Source organism: Phocoena sinus, chromosome 16, assembly GCF_008692025.1.
Source record: "Phocoena sinus isolate mPhoSin1 chromosome 16, mPhoSin1.pri, whole genome shotgun sequence".
NCBI classification, from domain to species: domain Eukaryota; kingdom Metazoa; phylum Chordata; class Mammalia; order Artiodactyla; family Phocoenidae; genus Phocoena; species Phocoena sinus.
This window is the reverse complement of record NC_045778.1, coordinates 68,808,380-68,827,391: the sequence shown is the minus strand read 5'-3', so window position 1 is coordinate 68,827,391 and position 19,012 is coordinate 68,808,380. Positions and strand designations below refer to the sequence as shown.

Genomic DNA, 19,012 nt, shown 5'->3' with positions numbered 1-19,012 from the left:
CTCATGTAGATAATAAGTGGCAAAGCCAGGACTCAATCTCAGGCCTGACTACAAAACCTGAGCTATTAACTAGTCTGCTATGCAGTCTTCAAATATCTGAATTAATGATCAGGGATATTAGAAATGCGCATTAAAATGAAAGATGCTCCCAGTTCTCCTTGTGGATGCTCGGGGGGACCGCTCTTCCCAAGCTCCCCAAAGTTGGGTGTGGTCACGAGCCTTACTTGGGCTGACGAGTACAAGTGATGTGTGTCACTTCTGAGGAGTTTTCAGAGCCAGTGAGCAACTCCCCAGCTCTGTCTCTCTCTGCCAGGACAGCTGGCAGAGCTCCAGACGGTGGCTGCTGCATCAGCCTGGGGGGCAGAGTAGTGCTCCCCCAGCAAACAGACCTCGTCCTAAGCCACCGGGGACCTGGGCTGCTGGTTATGGGAGCACAGCCCAGCACATCCTGACCAGTACAGTGAGAGTTACGAGGATGGAAACTTCGGGAAAAGGAGTTCTGTGAACGCCACGCTTACCCGAAGAGAGATGTTACCAAAGTTACCACTTACTTTTTCTTTGGTAATCTGCCATAGTCCAGCAGGAATGCCCATATCTGATGAGTCCCTGCCATGGCTATCCACAGAATGTCGTCTCTTTGGACCTCTGGACCTTTATGAAAATAAACAGTAATTACTACAGATATATCTGGTTAATACAAACATTCCCAATCTTTCAGAAATTTAAATTAAGGGAAGACAGTAGTATGTTTATAAATCATCTGATAGAAGAAAGTAAAAATATTTGCAACGTTTTAAGTCATTTTGGAAATTTTTCCATTTTCCTCGTGAAAAGTTTACTTCTTTAGACTTATAAATTTACATTCACAGAAATCCGAAGTATTCTTAATAGCAAAATGTCCCTCTGCATCTCTGGGCACAATGTTTTTAAACATCTGATTTCTTACTTTATGTAACAGAAGAAATGCGTTGACACACACGCTCCAAAGAAACTCTGGCACTCAAGTACCTAAATTACATGCTTTAGGAATATAGGAATAGTTCTTTGAACAATTTCTCATGAAAGGACTGTATGTTTTAATAGTTTAAGAAATATATTTTTCTACCCCAGTATTAGCTTTTAGACTTAAGACTCACATCACTGCTGCTCTTTAAAAATCTACTGTTTAATTGTTGTGAACCTTTTTCAAAAAGATATGATTGACATGTAATAAACCTAAGAGTACACTATATTACAATATAGCTGTTTTCTAAAATTAATAATTTTCTCTTTTTTTAAGACTGATATTACAACTTATTACAATGTGACAGGGCTCTGTTTCTCAAATTCTATTTTCAAAATATTTAATTAAGCTGTATTCTGAAGCTACTTTTACATGTAGTTGAGACATTTTCACTAAAATAATTTGGTCAGACACATGCTAAAATAAATATATCGGAAAGGCTATTTTATTTGTACTTTCTTTAACTTCAAGTAGTTGCGTCCAGAAGGAATTTTTCTTCCTTAACTTGAATTACTTTCAAGTGTCTTTTAATTTAACAAAATTAAATTTTGTTTATTTAATTTAAATTTTGTTTAACAAAAATGTTGACAGTCAATAAACTGTGGTTGCTATGTGCCAAGCACTTTACAGAGATTATCACTTAAATCTTCTCAAAAAGCCCTTCTTACAGGCCCTTTACAAAAGAAACTGAGGCTTAGACAGGTTAGCTAACTTGCCAGGATCACAGAGCTAGTAAATGAAGGAACTGGAATCTGAACCCAGGAAGTCCAACAAGAAAATCTATTTAACATGCTGCCTCTTTTGCTGTGTTAATTGCTATCATATGAAATCTAAAGGAAAGTAGTTTATTTCCATTTAATTTTTCATAGTCAAATATTTTTAATAAACATAAATTAAAAGTGACAGTGCATCCATATATTCTGGGGACTCAAGTCTCTGCTTAATCACTTTAGAACTAGATCAAAAACTTTTCATTATTATATTCTTTTATTTTATTTTGCCCCTGCCATGTGAAGACAAAGGTTGAAGGTGACCATCTATAGGCCAGAAGAGAGCTCTCACCAGAAACCAATCATGCTGGCACCTTGACCTTGGACTTCTAGCCTCCAGAACTGTGAGAAAATAAAATTCTGTTGTTTAAGCCACCCAGTCTGTGGCATTTTGTTATGGCAGCCCGAACTAAGACATTCCCCCTGAGAACAGAAATGAGACAAGGAGATCTGCTATGAACACTTATTTAGCATCATATGAAGGTCCTAATTCATACAAGAAAAAGAAGCAAAAAGCATAAAGATTGGAAGTAAAACTATAATCATTAGAAGATGACATGGGTTTAAAGCCTCTCTACTTTGCCAAAGAAGAGCTGTGTTGGTATATACAGGAGTGAAAGACCAAATCAGGTCTCCATTATCTACTTCTCCAAACAGGCCAGGCTAGTTCAACTAGGGTCTACCTATGAGGCCAGAGCTTCATCGTAATATTAGTGTGAGCATCTGTTTGGTCTTGGTCTCTGTGTACTTATTTCCTTTAGAAGCTGGAGGTATGAGAAATAGTGTAGAAGCAGAGGCTGTGCCAGGTCGGGATTCAGGAATTTATGATTCTACATACCAGTTGATGAGGATGATAATGACGAGGGGCATGGTGGTGAAAATGAAAACCATTCGGAACATTTCCTGTTTAAGGCACTGAGCTAATAATAAGCGCTTTATATGGATTATTTCCTTTAACAACATTAGCAAGTCTAGTTATTATCATCTCCATTTTATAAAGAAATTGAAATTCAAAGGGGTTAAATAATTTGTTGGTATTCACACAGCTGAACCTGGAATAATAATCCATTAGTGAGTCCAATTCCAGATTATTAGTGCTCTGATCAGAACGAAGGAACTACAGAAGTGAGCCTGTGCTCTTCTGGCCAACACTCTGCTTGGCCCGTTCTCTTCTCCCTCCCTTCCACCCCTGCTCCATGGACTTAGCTTTGGATTCAATTACCCAAGTGCACTTTAATGTGTGATCAGAAATTGAGATCTGATCAAATGTAACCAAGGCTTTATACTCCAGTATTTGTGGCTAGGTCACTCCTTCTGCCCTTCTCTTCTTGTAGCCTCTGGAATAGGCTGTGGCCAAATAATCTCTTTCAAGGATTTTTTCCAGTCCCTTGCCTTTCCATTTTTGGTTTGGTTCAGCTTATCAACATCTTGAGATTTTCATAATGAGAATCTTATAGCAAACAACAATAACAACGGACACTTATATAGTACTTTCTATGTGCCAGGCACTGTTCTGGGTGCTTTCCATATATTAATTCTCATAATTCTCACAATAAACATTTGAGGTAGATACTATTAGTATCTCCCATTTAGATGAGGAAACTGAGGCATCAAGAGGCTGAGTAACTTGTCCAAAGTCACACAACTACTAAGATGTGAAACTAATTAGAACCCAAGTGGTCTGGCCCCAGAGTCCAGGCTCATCACTTCCTTGCTAAACTGCCACTCAAGAAGTCTTTACCCACCTAACCATTTCAGTGAGGGCTGAAGAGTTTGTTCTTGTAAATAAAATGGGAGTTTAAAAAAATGGGGGGGGTGTAGTCTGGCATTTATAATGTCTATCAAACTAATAATCATGTTTATACTGTTCATCCTGGATTTTTAAATCTAAAGTATATAGTTGTGGGACTTCTCTGGTGGTGCAGTGGTTAAGAATCCTCCTGCCAATGCAGGGGACATGGGTTCAATCCCTAGTCCTGGAAGATCCCACATGCCATGGAACAACTAAGCCTGTGCACCACAACTACTGAGCCTGCGCTCTAGAGCCCGCATGCCACAACTACGGAAGCCTGTGCGCCTACAGCCTGTGCTCTGCAACAAGAGAAGCCACCACAATGAGAAGCCCGCACACCACAACAAAGAATAGCCCTCGCTTGCCGCAACTAGAGAAAGCCTGTGCACAGCAACGAAGACCCAACACAACCAAAAATAAATAAGTAAAATAAAATAAAATAAAAAATAAAATTTCCATCCTGTTGGGAAGAAGTCTCTTGACTTTCACCTCAGCTTTAAAAAAAAAAAAAAAAGTAGGGGGCTTCCCTGGTGGTGCAGTGGTTGAGAGTCTGCCTGCCGATGCAGGGGACACGGGTTCGTGCCCCGGTCCGGGAAGATCCCACATGCCGCGGAGTGGCTGGGCCCGTGAGCCATGGCCGCTGAGCCTGCGCGTCCAGAGCCTGTGCTCTGCAACGGGAGAGGCCACAACAGTGAGAGGCCCGCGTACTGCAAAAAAAGTAGGGGCTTCCCTGGTGGCACAGTGGTTGAGAATCTGCCTGCCAATGCAGGGGACACGGGTTCAAGCCCTGGTCTGGGAAGATCCCACATGCCGTGGAGCAACTGGGCCCGTGAGCCACAACTACTGAGCCTGCGCGCCTGGAACCTGTGCTCCACAACAAGAGAGGCCCGTGCAACGCGATGAAGAGTGGCCCCCGCTCGCTGCAACTAGAGAAAGCCCTCGCACAGAAATGAAGACCCAACACAGCAAAAAATAAAAATAAATTTATTTAAAAAAAAAAGTATATAGTGGTATCACCAAGTATGGGTATTAGTTCATTCTAACAAGAATGTGGCAATCATGAACATTTCAACCTTAAATTAAGAGTGCACTTGGGACTTCCCTGGTGGCGCAGTGGTTAAGAATCCGCCTGCCAATGCAGGGGACATGGGTTCGATCCCAGGTTCAGGAAGATCCCACATGCTGTGGAGCGACTAAGCCCGTGAGCCACAACTACTGAAGCCCATGTGCCTAGAGCCCGTTCTCTGCAACAAGAGAAGCCACCACAATAAGAAGACCCTGTACCGCAACGAAGAGTAACCCCCGCTCGACACAACTAGAGAAAGACTCCGTGCAGCAACGAGGACCCAATGCAGCCAAAAATAAATAAATAAAATAAATTTATTAAAAAAAAAAAAGAGTGTCCTTAGAATCACTGACTTACAGCAGTCACAAATTAAAAATAGAAAAAGGACAATGCCAATAGCTAAAAAGGTTTTGGGAGTTAAGTATTTTTAAAGGCAAAATGCCTCATAATTATCAATTATCAAGAAGGATTAGTGAAATAGTTTCAGAAAACAGGAACAAAATCAGCAAATGAAATATGAATATAAAAATTACCTGCAGTTCAGCTTTTACAAATTCTGTGTTATTTTAAGCAACTATGATCAAAATAGATCCCACTGACTAGAACCCTCTTAATGGCATCTGTGAAATCATCCATTAGTGTAAATGGTTTTTTCTGCACAGCTTCTAAATCTCCCCTGTAAAGCAAAGCCTTAATCCACTAGGAAAAAGCAACAAAGTCTGTCACTGCCAGGGCACAGGAAAAGATTAATTATAACTGGAGGAGGGGGAGAGGAAAAAAAAAAAAACTCTCTGGTGGAGGGGCAAGGAAATGTCTTTGGCCAAAGACCCCAGACACCAAGTAGAGATTTCCCACTGCTGGGAGAGAAGCAGGAAACGCTTCAAAACCACTCACAAATGTAAGAGAGAGTTAAGCTGCCAGAGAGAGAAGGAACAGAATCACTGAAAAAGCTCTAAGCTCTCCACCTTGTTTCATGGAGGCCCAGGTACACAGTGCCTCCCTAAGACTGAGGCTCACCAGAACAACAGAGAACTCTCCCTTAGCCCCAGTGCAACCTAGTACAGAAAGACAGCAGCAGTCTATCCCTCGGGGATCTGTGCTGGCTGACTGAAAGCTGACGGTGGAGTACTAACACTAAGAAAAAGTCTTTAGCATCTAGCCCCGCAGGCTTAGGCAACAGCCCACTGCTAGAGGACTGTGAAAGCCATGGTGACTTGACAGAACTCACAGCAATAATAAAATCCAGATCCAGGCCAGCTTCTGACTAAATTGACTCGACCTCCCATAATAATGACAAATACTATTGATCTCAGCCTCCATAGTTCCACGCATGACTGGAATTTAACAAAAAAATGAGAAGACGCACATAAATGTAAGCAAAACAAAATAAAAAAACAAATAAAAAAACATTTTCAAGAGACAAAGCGATCAACAGAAACAGACTCAGAGCTGACCTGAAATTTAGATCTATGACATAGACTTTGAAATCACTATGCTTACTATGGTAAAGAATCTAGAGAAAAAGATGGCCAACATACCTAAATAGATGGGGAATTTGAGCAGATAGATGAAATCTCTAACAAATATTAAAATGGAAATACTGTTAGAAAAAGAATAATGTCAGAAATTAAAAATTCCTTCAACAAGCTCATCAGTTGACTAGACACAGCTGAGGAAAAATTCAATGACCCTAAAGCTAAATCAACAGAAATTATGCACACTGAAACACAAAGAGAATAAAGGGTGAACATTAAAAAAAACCCAAAACCATAATATGTAAAAGTTGTTGAATATAATATTAGAATCTAACATACGAGTAACTGAAATCCCAGAAAGAAGAGAAAGGAGCAGAAAAACTATTTGAGAAGATAATGGTTGAGAATTTTTCCAAATAACGAAGGACATCAAGAATCCTGAGCAGGTGACTCCTCGATGTATCAATGAAACTGCTGAAAGCCAAAGAGAAAATCTCCAAGGCAGCCAGAGGAAAAAACACATTGTTTATACTAAGGAACTAGGAAAAGAATTAAATCAGACTTCTCGTTTATACTATGTAAGCTATAACACAGTGGAATGACATCTTTAAAATATCAAAAAAAAAAAAAAAGCGCCAATCCAGACTTCTTTATGGAGTAAAAATAGCTTTCAAAAATGAATGCTAATTACTTTTTCAGACCCTCCCCCTCCAAAGAAAGGGCCAAGAGAAATCACTGTCAGCAGACAAGTGCTGCAAGAAATGTTAAAGTTAGTTCTACACGCAAAAGCAAAATTACTCCAGCCAGACACGGGATTTTTAAGAAATCAGCAACGTTGGGAAACAGTCTGGCAGTTTCTTACAAAATTACACATACACTTATCATATGATCTAGCAATTTCATTCCTAAGCATTTGCCCAAGAGAAAATATACGTCCACATAAAAACCTGCACACAAACGTTTATAGAGGCTTTAATCATAATTGCCATAAACCAGAGACAGCTGAAACGCTTACCAACTGGTGAGTTAATAAACAAATTGTGGTACAGCTGTACAATGGAATACTACTCAGCAATAAAAAAGAACTACTGATACATGCAAGAACATGGATGGATCGCAGAAGATTATGGTAACTGAAAGAAACCAGACATACAAAACTATACAGAGGAACAAGGAATCATTGTTGCCAGTGGGTGGAGTGGGTAGAGTGGGTGGTAGAGGGTGAGGGAGGGAGGACTGAACAGAGTCATAAGAGAACTTTTTGGGGTGATGGAAATATTCTATATCTTGATTGTAGCAATGGTTATAAAGATTCTTCATAATAGAACTTACACCTATTAAGGGTAAATGTTACTTTCTGTAAATTATTACCTCATCATTCGAACTGAAAAAAAACGCTTATAAACACCAAGTCAGTGCGATAATAGTTATTCAGATATAAAAATACTACTACTGTTTTTATTTTGTTAAAATAAAAACACACTAGTCACATTATATAAAATTTATTCCTCAAAAAAATTTTGTATTATCCGATAAGAGGATAAATGTATTTTATTTAGAGCATACTAATGGAAGTCAGAGAAACATATTATCTAAGCTGTAGATTACCAGACTAGCATACTAAATAGTTGGATTTCAATCATTAAAGGTCAAATAAGTACAACTAAATTTCTATCTAGGGAAATGCTGATTAAAGGGCCAAGGAAGGTTAATGGCATTTGGGCACACTATCTTTTCTGTAAATGATTTAAAATCAGGTGAAGTCTGAAGTACTTAGAGACTAGCAGGGGTTCTGACCTTTACGATAAAAGAAATTCTCAGGTTATTGTAGGGCATGAGTGGAGACAGCACAGACTTGGTATGCATTTTAGAAACATGGCAATGTTTCTGGTGAAAAAATGAATTTATTGGAGTTCTTTTTAATTATTTTTAGTGCATTATAAAGTTTTGACCATATTTAGAGTGATAATCAAAAATGGACAAAGATGAAAATAACTTTTATAAAGTGATTTTTTGTAAAAATCAATGTATGTGAATTATTTCCATGCTTTTATCACTGTAATGGCATAATTAGGTTAAATATTCAGGTACTATTAAAAATACAAACACACACACATTTACATATTACATATATATTTAAAATAATCAGAGGTATTTCAAGTCCCTTTCCCTAATCTCTTTTTGAAGTGTACGCTGTTCATTATCTGAGTCTCTTGGTGGGGTATATATTCAACTGCATATTGTCTTTGTTATTTTTCACTCTCTTTATATGATCTATTTTCTTTCCTTTTAAGGTTTAATTTTTACTTAAATATGCATATGAATGGATAACTGTTCTACATAAAGGTTAAATAATAACTAAACATCCATGTGCACAACACCAGCTCAAGAAAAGGGAAGATTATGTGAAAACTTCCTGCATCCCTCTGTGAGCATATCCTCCTCCTCTTCCCAGAAGGAACTACCAGTCTAAAAATTTGTGTTTTTCATTATCTTCTTTGATTTTAAAATTTTACCATGTCTGAATGGATCTCTCAATGTATAGTCAGTCTTGCTTGCTACTGAACATTCTATAAAAGGTGCTTTCTCCACTCAACAGATTTCCTGATACTTCTCCATGCTGTCAGGTGTAGCTGTGGTCCATTGTTTGCACTGCAGAACAGCTTAATATATGATGATACCACAATACCCTATCTATTTTTCATGTTTCCCTTCTGATAATTCCATCCTTTCTCATATTCCTAACTATGGTAGAATTTCAGAAATATTCTATATAATTCTTAAAGTATTAAAAAATTTAAGTGCTTACAAGAACAATTTTTCTTAACCACAGTCCCCTTCAAGTTGCATTTAATCCCACATCTGCTTAAACCAGTTTTACAATTACATAATTTAAATATATTCAAACCAATTCAATATGAATGAATTGGAAGGAAGTTTTTCCTCTGAAAACAAAGTTAATACTTTGGAAAGACAATAAAGCCAAGTAGCAAAGTCAAATTGTTAGTGAATAAGATGTGGAAAGACAATTGGAAAGAATAGGTTTTAAAAATTTCAGCCCTGTTTTCTTTGCAGGTGTTTTAAAAACTCATCACAGTTTAAGGAAACCAAAACAATACACTGTGATTGGTATAAGACTGTCAGAAAAGACACACTTAAACATCAAAAGACTGGTTAAAAATGTACATTCTATAGGGCTTCCCTGGTGGCGCAGTGGTTGAGAGTCCGCCTGCTGATGCAGGGGACAGGGGTTCGTGCCCCAGTCTGGGAGGATCCCACATGCTGTGGAGCGGCTGGGCCCGTGAGCCATGGCCGCTGAGCCTGCGTGTCCGGAGCCTATGCTCCACAACAGGAGAGGCCACAGCAGTGAGAGGCCCACATACTGCAAAAAAAAAAAAAAAAAGTACATTCTATAAATGTACATTTATAGTTCTTAAAGCATTTTTAGTTTTATGATTAACAGATTTTTTTTTCCACATGGATCAATTATCATACCCAATCAGTTCAGTAAATTATTCTACTGGGGCTTCCCTGGTGGCACAGTGGTTGAGAGTCCGCCTGCCGATGCAGGGGACATGGGTTCGTGCCCCGGTCTGGGAAGATCCCACATGCCACGGAGCGGCTGGGCCCGTGAGCCATGGCCGCTGAGCCTGCGCGTCCGGAGCCTGTGCTCCGCAGCGGGAGAGGCCACAGCAGTGAGAGGCCTGCATACAGCAAAAAATAAATAAATAAAAATAAATTATTCTACTGGATTTATTTACTTCTACTTTTATTTCACAAAGTATTCAGGTAGTTTACAAGGAAATAAACCCTAGTAAGATAAATAAATTTAAAATAAGAAAATTGAAACAATAGGTAAATAGAGTAGAAAAGAAAGATGCAGCCAAGTAATATTAAAAAATGAATGTCAGCCCGGAGATGGAAACAACCTAAGTGCCCATCATCAGATGAAAGGATAAAGAAGATGTGGCACATATATACAATGGAATATTACTCAGCCATAAAAAGAAACAAAATTGAGCTATTTGTAATGAGGTGGATAGACCTAGAGTCTGTCATACAGAGTGAAGTAAGTCAGAAAGAGAAAGACAAATACCGTATGCTAACACATATATATGGAATTTAAGGGTTAAAAATGTCATGAAGAACCTAGGGGTAAGACAGGAATAAAGACACAGACCTACTGAAGAACGGACTTGAGGATATGGGGAGGGGGAAGGGTAAGCTGTGACAAAGCGAGAGAGAGGCATGGACATATATACACTACCAAACGTAAGGTAGATAGCTAGTGGGAAGCAGCCGCATAGCACAGGGAGATCAGCTCGGTGCTTTGTGACCACCTGGAGGGGTGGGATAGGGAGGGTGGGAGGGAGGGAGCTGCAAGAGGGAAGAGATATGGGAACATATGTATATGTATGACTGATTCACTTTGTTATAAAGCAGAAACTAACACACCATTGTAAAGCAATTATACCCCAATAAAGATGTTAAAGAAAAAAATGAATGTCATGTTTCCGTTACACTTTGCTAGAGACAAATCTGTCTCTAAGTTTCCTAGGAATCAATATAACAATGCAAACACAATCAGTTATGATATTCAAATTATCCAGGAGCTTAAAAACAAACTTGATACTTAGAAAAAAACATAATTATCTATAACACAGAAAAATTCTCTAGTAGATAATCAGAGAGGTTATTTATAAGATAATAACTGAAATTAGCAGCAAACCCTTATAGTAAAAACAGTTCAGAAGTCCCACAGGACTGTGGTTTGATGAAATATATAATATGAAACATATACATATATAAATGAATGTAAGATATGTTGATGTGTTAATATATTTTTAAATGAATGACATGATGTCAAAATACAGTTAAGTAAAAACAATTGTAAGGAGAGCAACTATTCTATGATCCAGTTTCCCCATACTCTGACAATAATGCATTAATCCAGGATTAGACTTCAGAGTGATTTAAAGCAGTGGCTCTTAAAATGTTTTGGGGTAACACACCACTTCGAAACTGATGAGAATCTGACCAACTCCCCCAAACCTTAAATAGAATTTCTGGGAAATTTAAGTACTTCGCAAAATCTAACCATGAATGCCTTGAGTATATAACTCAAGGTTAAAAACTCTTGTAGTCATTGTGATTATAGGTCCTTCATACAGTACTTGAAAACCATTTTCTCTTAGCATTTTGAAAGGTGTTGAGCTTATTTAAGTGCATTCAAGATTACTCCTCTTGCCAAGTACCTGGAGTGAAGCTAATTTAAACTGTAAGTTAAATGTGGAACCATATGCTTTTAATGATCTATTGAGCTAAGGTAGGATTCACTTCCTTTTCTAAAAGCTGAGCTTAATAAAGACACAAGCCTCAGCACATCACTCCAGTTGGAAGCTGAGGGAGTACTTGTCAACAGGGCCAATATTTTTCTTGGAAAGCAATTTGGGTACACTCTCAATATGAGATAAACAACCAGAAATTCCATGCCATAAAGTATGACTGAAAAATTTTTAGCCTATAAAAATATGTAAGTACTTTATTAAATAAATCCAACTTAGTAAAGCATCCGGTAAAGTACACCCTGTTTTTAAGCAATATAAATTCTGAAATATGTAACAGAGTGAATTACTGGTCTCAAGTCTATTCCTCTGTGGTAATAATACAACCACACCCTTGCCATTGCCTCACTGTAGGCAAAGTGCATATCCCTGCCCCATAACTTTGAGCTTAGTTATGTGACTTGCTTTAATGACAGTAGGTAAGCAGATATGACATGAGCAAAGGCTTTAAATGTGTGTAACTGGGCTTACTCTCCTGTGCTCCTGCCTTTTGCCAAAAGAATATACCTCAGTCAGCTACTGGCTCAAGAAAAAGGAGAAACAAATGGAGCAGATCTGGACCCAAACAACAGTCTGGAACCAAGCCCAGGCTCAGCCTTGATCAACTGAACCCCAACCCTGTATGTAAGTGAGAAATAAAGGTTTAGGTTTATATGAGTTTGGGGATGATTTCTTATGAAGCTTTACTGTGGCAATTACTGACAGACAGTAAATACACGCTGTAAGATGTAAAACATAAATATCAATAACTGAATTGCTATATGGACTATTAACTATAAATCACTGGGGCTTACATATTAAGAGAATTCTTATTTTCCTTGAGGGAAGGTAATAACATACCAAAATAACAGTTCTCATCCACTTTGACTATATTTTACTAACAGATATATTTCAGACTGTTTTTCCATCTATAAGATTATGTTCAAATAGCTCAGGTGTGTACCAAAAGCAGGGAGGCAAGTCCGGTTAAGTCCTGATGGGGATGAGTATTTTTAACCCTGAAATTATTTAGAATTGCTGGTGCATGGTGATAAAAAGAAGATCGAGGTGTAGTTGGTTTTCTTATTGTTTTAAAAATCTCTACATATAATATATCTCCTTATTGGCTGCTCTTGAGACACACTGCTCCCTCTACCTTCTCAACCCCTCCCCACTGTGAGCCACTAAAACAACTCATCATTATTAGGGCACCAAATTCCAAAAATGGAATTTTCAAAAATAACTTATGCAAAATACCTAAGTTACATATATTAAGTGCAGGTAGTACCAGAAGTTCATTCAGTTACTTTATAAATATTAAAAGCTTTATAAAAAGTTAATCACAATGAAAAAATTAAGGTCTTTGAATTATAACCAAACTGGCATCATAAAAAAATTATCTCAAATGTAAAATCATCCAACTAAGATGGTGCTTAAGTCACTCTATAAATATATTAAAATCATACAAACCATTTAGCTCCAAGTTCCATTTTCAATATATTCTACTAAATTTCTTTCTTCATTACTCTGGTTTTAAACACGTAGATAACCATGTCAGCAACGCTGAGGGCCAGTGAAAAATAAGAGTACTAGCGCTGCTGGATTATCTTTTCGTCAAGTAATATATAGGTAACAAAGATTGTAAAAATAAGGCAAATCTCATTTTCAATTTTCTAAGTAATTCAGTAGGATAAAGTTTTTACTTTTTAAATTAAGTTTTATTTTTTAATCTTAACGTTTTCTTCCAGTTTTATTTATATAATTGACATATACAGCACTGTATAAGTTTAAGATGTACAACATAATGATTTGACTTACATACATCATGAAATAATTACATTAAGTTTAGTGAATATCCATCACCTCATATAGATTAAAAAAGAAAAAATTTTTTTCCTTATGATGAGAACTCTTAGGATTTACTCATCTTAACAACTTTCATATACACATACAGCACTGTTAGTTGTATTAATCATGTTGTACATTATAGCCCTACTTCTTATGTATCTTATAACTGGAATTTTGTACTTTTTGACCACCTTCATCCAAATCCCCCACCCCTGCCTCTGGTGACCACAAATCTGATCTCTTTTTCTATACGTTTGTTTATTTTTTGAAGTATAATCGACTACAACTCTATGATAGCTCCTGGTACACAATGTAGTGATTTGATATTTCTATACATTGCAAAATGATCACCGTAAGTCTAGTTACCAAAGATATTGTATTATTATTGACTATATTCCTCATGTTGTACACTGCATTCCTGTGACTCATTTCTTTTTTAACTGGAAATTTGTACCTCAATTCTCCTCACCTATTTCACTCATCCCCACCATCCCCTTCCTTGTTTGTTGTATCTATGACTCTCTTTCTGTTTTGTTATGTTTGCTCATTTGTTTTTAGATTCCACATATAAGTGAAATTATACAGTATTTGTCTTTCTCACCCTCTAGGCCCATTCATGTTGTCACAAATGGCAAGATTTCATTCTTTTTTATGGCTGAGTAATATTCCATTGTATATAGGTAACGTTTTTTTAACTACTCAAAAGAAGCTATAATAATTAAATTAAAATTTTATTGATAATCTAAAAACACCCTCTGTCATTTCTTGATTTTTTATATGACAGTAAATAAAAAGGACATTGTTAAACAGTATAGTGTGTGAATAATCTTTTGAAATTCTGAAACTATAGTCTGTCCAATTTCAGAATATTCAGAACTATGTTAATTGGAAGCTGCAACTAAGATGAAATTCTTTAACATTAGAGAAATACATACCCTATCTTGTGTATAAAATACAATAGGTATGTAATGTTACATGTAATATATAATGATATATTTACTCTATCTTCTCTATATTACTGCTGGCTTTGTTTTTATGCAATTAACAAATCCCAAGTCATTGGTATAAAAGCATAAAATAACTAGTAAAAGAATTAGTCAAAAATGAATGTTCCCATAATATCTTAAAACTTTTACTTAGCAAAATTTACTTATATTTAATATCAAAAGTTTACATACCTGACCTTCCAAAAACTATATCCCAAGGAGAACTAATGGGCTGCTCTTCTCCTTTAGCTCCACCTTCTTTATCTGTACCTTGAATTCCAATGCCAGCTACAGTGCTCACCATCTCAGCTTCTAGGTCAATCTATAGACATTAATACAGGTTTTATGCAATGCATCTATTTCCCGTAGAACATACAGAAAACATGTACTTTATTTACAGTATGTGTGAACTTATTATATGTTAATAAAACTGAGTGGTTTTTAGTGTGTAAAAAAAAACCCATGTGCAACATACTTAAAAAAAAAAAAAGCTTAAAAAAAAGGCTAATCAAGTACATGGTGACCTTGTTATTGAAATGCATAAAACTCAGTCCTTTTCATTTCTTCATCCGTCCATTCCCCCACTTTCCTCTTACTCCCCTCCCTCATCATGCCTTTACCAGAACTGCTGTTGATCTCATCTCAACTATAAAATATTTTAAAAGAAGGTGAAATTTGAAAATTTAAAGCAGAATCAAGGAAAACACTTGCTTCTTAAATTAAATGTATGTATTTCAATTATGCTTGGCTAGTAATTGACACATATGGAGCTTAATATATGGTAAGAACTAATCCAAGTATCATCCATCCATCCATCCACCCATCTTAATAACCCTATGACTGTGATTTTGATTACTTTAGAGGAAACTGAGGCACAGATCATTCAGTAAGATCCCAAGATCCCACAGCTAGTAAGTCAAGGATCTTGGATTTGAACCAGTTCTAGCTCTACTATGTTACATAGCCTCTGCTTCATAAACCAAAAAATCAATGCATTCTACTGAAAAAAGATGCTCTGGTTTCATCTCCTGAGACACTTTCAACATTTTATCATGAAAATTTTCAAACAAAGAGAAAGCTGAAAGAATATTGCACCAAACATCCATATATCAACAGTTCACTGACTTGCTTTACCACATATCTCATCCAGCTATCAATCCTTCATTTACATTTTCTGATGCATTTCAAAGTAAATCATAAACATTAGTACACTGTCCCTAAATATTTCAGTAGGCTTGTCATTAACTAGAGTTCCATATTTTTTCAGATCTCCTTTTTCCTTTTTTGAGGCAAAACTTACAACGAAATGCACAAATCTTAAGTCTATCACCTGATAAATTCTCAAAAATGCATAAACCTGTGTGGCCCCAACTTATATACAGAATGTTACCTTCACTCCAGAAAGTTCCCTCATACCTCCTTCCAGTCATTCTTGACCCCAGTGGCAAACAGTGTTAATTTTTTATTTCCATCACAGATTAGTTGTAACTCTTCTAGGATCTCAGATAAATGGAGTCATACAGTAATGAACTCTTTTGTGTGAGGCTTCTTTCATTTAACATGTTTGAGATTTATTCATGTTCCTTTTTATTGCTGAGCAGTATTCCATATAAGGAATACATCACAGTTCATTTATATATTTTCTTACTGACAGACAGCTGGGCTATTTCCAGTTTGGGGGCCTTCAAATAGAGTTGCTATTAATATTCTTGTATAAGCCTTTTTGTGGACATGCTTTCACTTCTCTTGGGTATACACAGAGGACTGTAACTGCTATGTTATAGGGAAAGTATATGATTAGTTTGATTAAAAATCTCCCCAAAAAAAACTCCCAAAAGGTTTTTCTCCAGTGCTCTATCATTTTCTATTCCCACCAATGATGTATGAGAGTTCAAACTGCTCCACATCCTTGCCAGCCTATGGTATTGTCAGTCTTTTTCATTTTAACCATTATACTGGATATACAGTGGTATTTCATTGTGGTTTGAACGTACATTTCCTTCTCAGCTCGTGATGTTGATCACTTTTCTATGTGCTTGTGGTCATTCTTATATCTTCTTTTGAAAAATATTCAAATCTTTGGCTCATTTTTCATTGGTTTGCCTTCTCATTTTTCAGTTGTAGAAGCCTTTATATTTCATGGATACTAATCCCCTACATAGATGTGTTTTTGTGAATTTTTGTGACTATTTTCTGACAGCCTGTGGCTTTTCACTTTAACAGTGAAGTTTAATAGAAGTTTTACATTTAGATAAATTTGAATTTATAGTTTTTTTCTTTTATGATTATTTCTGTGTCCCGTCTTTGAGAAACCTTTGCCTACATGCAAGTCACAAGGATATTCTCATGTTTTCTTGTAAAAGCTTCATAGTTTTAGCATTTACATTTAGGTCTGTGATGCATCTTGAATTGATGTTTGTATATGGTGTGTGAAGTAGGTGTCATATTTATTTTTTCCCCATGTTGGTATTTAGTTGTTCAAGCACAATGTACAGAAATGACTTTCCTTTCTCCCGATTGATTTCATGCTTTTTAGAAAATCAAGTGACATGTATACACTGATGTGTATACAATTGATGCCTGATAAGAACCTGCAGTACAAAAAAACAAACAAAAAACAACTAATACTAAACTTACTTTGGGTTATTTGTATGGAAATATGTTAATATGTTTCAGACATTACATGAAATTTCTAAAAATCTTATATGTTCTGGTATAATGTTATAAGTCATAATTCTAGTTATTACTTTAAAATGTATATCTCAGAAATAACTAAATTTCCTTGTCAATTGCATTATCATCTTTCATCAAATCTTTAACCGTGGTCATTTTTAAGTCTTTTGTCATTTACAGACAGTTCTGGGTGTACTCTGATGCTTTTGCAAAAATGTTCCTAGAAAAGGGTTTCATCTTCAAGGAATTCATGGAAAAGACTGAAAAGTATAGGTTTTTGGTAACTGACTATACTGCTGAACTGAATGAATAAGCATTTTCAGAACTCCAATGGAAAACTGATGAATTCATAAAAGTGCTAACAAAAGATCAAGATGAAAAAATTAATTACATGGGACTGAGTGAACTGATGAGGATGATTATAATTTTTGTGACTTTCTGTTTGAATAAAAAGAAGAAAAAATCCCACAAGGACTCAGAGGAAAAAATATACAAATCAATTTTCTCTGCAAAGTAAAGGAGCCGTTACAGTGGAGAATTACTGGACTGAATGTCAATATTATGACATAGTATGAGTGTGTTTCGTGTTTGGTAATTGCAATCATTGTTGCTTTTCTTGTGGTCATCCATTTACAATGCTTGGTGTCAGTTTATTTATCTCTTGTAAAAATAAAATACAGTGTGTGTGTGTGTGTGTGTGTGTGTGTGTGAAAAAAAGGAGTTTTCAGTTAACTAATTGATAGTCATGCTCTATAGAAATAGTATTTTAGAAGCAATATTCTGATTACCACTTATCCAGGTGATTCATTAACATATACCTCAAGGAAAAGAAATCCTAGTATGGAGTTCTCTTTCAGTAAGTGCACATTTCTTAAGATGACTCCCATGAATACTGACACCCATAGACTGAAATTCATTTTTTTTCACTTTTCTCCCAAACCCACATCACCAAAATTCCAAGCTATTACCTTAGAGCTTCTTGTAAAAAAAAAAAAAAAGAAAATCAAGTAACTGCACAGGTGTAAGGTTACTTCTAGGTGCTGCATTCTTTTTTACTGATCTATATATCTATCCTTATGAAAGTATGACATTGTCTTGATTATACATAGTACAGCATGAGTATATAGCATAGCATTATAGCAAATCTTGAAATCAGGTAGTGTAAATCTTTCAACTTTGTTCTTTTTCAATATTGTTTTAGATATAATAATCCTTTGCTTGCATTTCCACATAAATTTTGGAACCCGTTTGTTAATATCTACCAAAAAAGCCTGATGGCGTTTTAATTGGGACGGCACTGAATCTATAGATCAATTTAGAGCAAACTGAATTTTAATACTGAGTTTTTCAATCCAATATTAATTTTTGTCAGCAATTTTTATAGTTTGAAGTATACAGGGCTTGTATATACTTCTAAAAACTTATTCTAAGTATTTTATTTTGGTTGCTAAGTAAATAGAATTTTAAAATTCCATTTCCAGTTGACTATTACTAGTATATAATAAATATAAAACAAATAAAAATAAAATAAATAAAATAAAAATATAGTTGATCTTTATATACTGATTTTGTATTTTGCAACCTTTCTAAATTCACTTATTAGTTCAAGTAACTTTGTATAGATTACTTAGAATTTTCTATGTACATGTCATGTCACTGACAAATAGAGTTATTCTTCTTTCTTCTCATCCTCTATATCTTTTATTTCTCTTTCTTGCCTTATTATAATGGCTAGTACTTCCAGTACAATGTTTAATAGGCATGGTAAGAGTGGGGATCCCTGCCTTTTCCCCCCTCTTGAAGGGAAAGTATTCAATACTTTGCATTAAGTGTAGCTGTAGGCTTTTTGCAGATGGCCTGATTTTATCATATTGAGGACATTCATTTCCATTTGAAGTTTACTAATTTTAACATGATTAGGTTTTAAATGTTTTCCAATGTTTTTCTGAATCTAGTGGAGCATCATCTTTTATTCTGTTACTATGGTGAATTACATTTATCACCAGATTTATTCTGGTGAAATCCTCTTGCATTTTTTTTAGTAGCTGCTCTATAATATCCTGAAATCGTAAAGA

General features: G+C 35.9%; 1 protein-coding gene across 2 annotated transcripts in view; it reads right to left on the bottom strand.

Annotated features, from left to right (window-relative positions):
- Nucleotides 1-19,012, bottom strand: part of NHLRC2 (NHL repeat containing 2) — a 59,098-nt gene that overhangs the window by 10,611 nt on the left and 29,475 nt on the right. For both annotated transcript variants that reach the window (XM_032608047.1, XM_032608049.1), the window contains 2 exons: nt 14,457-14,586; nt 552-651 (listed from right to left, as the gene is read on the bottom strand). In XM_032608047.1, the coding sequence (XP_032463938.1) occupies nt 552-651; nt 14,457-14,586 (230 nt within the window). The remainder of the gene's footprint in view (nt 1-551; nt 652-14,456; nt 14,587-19,012) is intronic.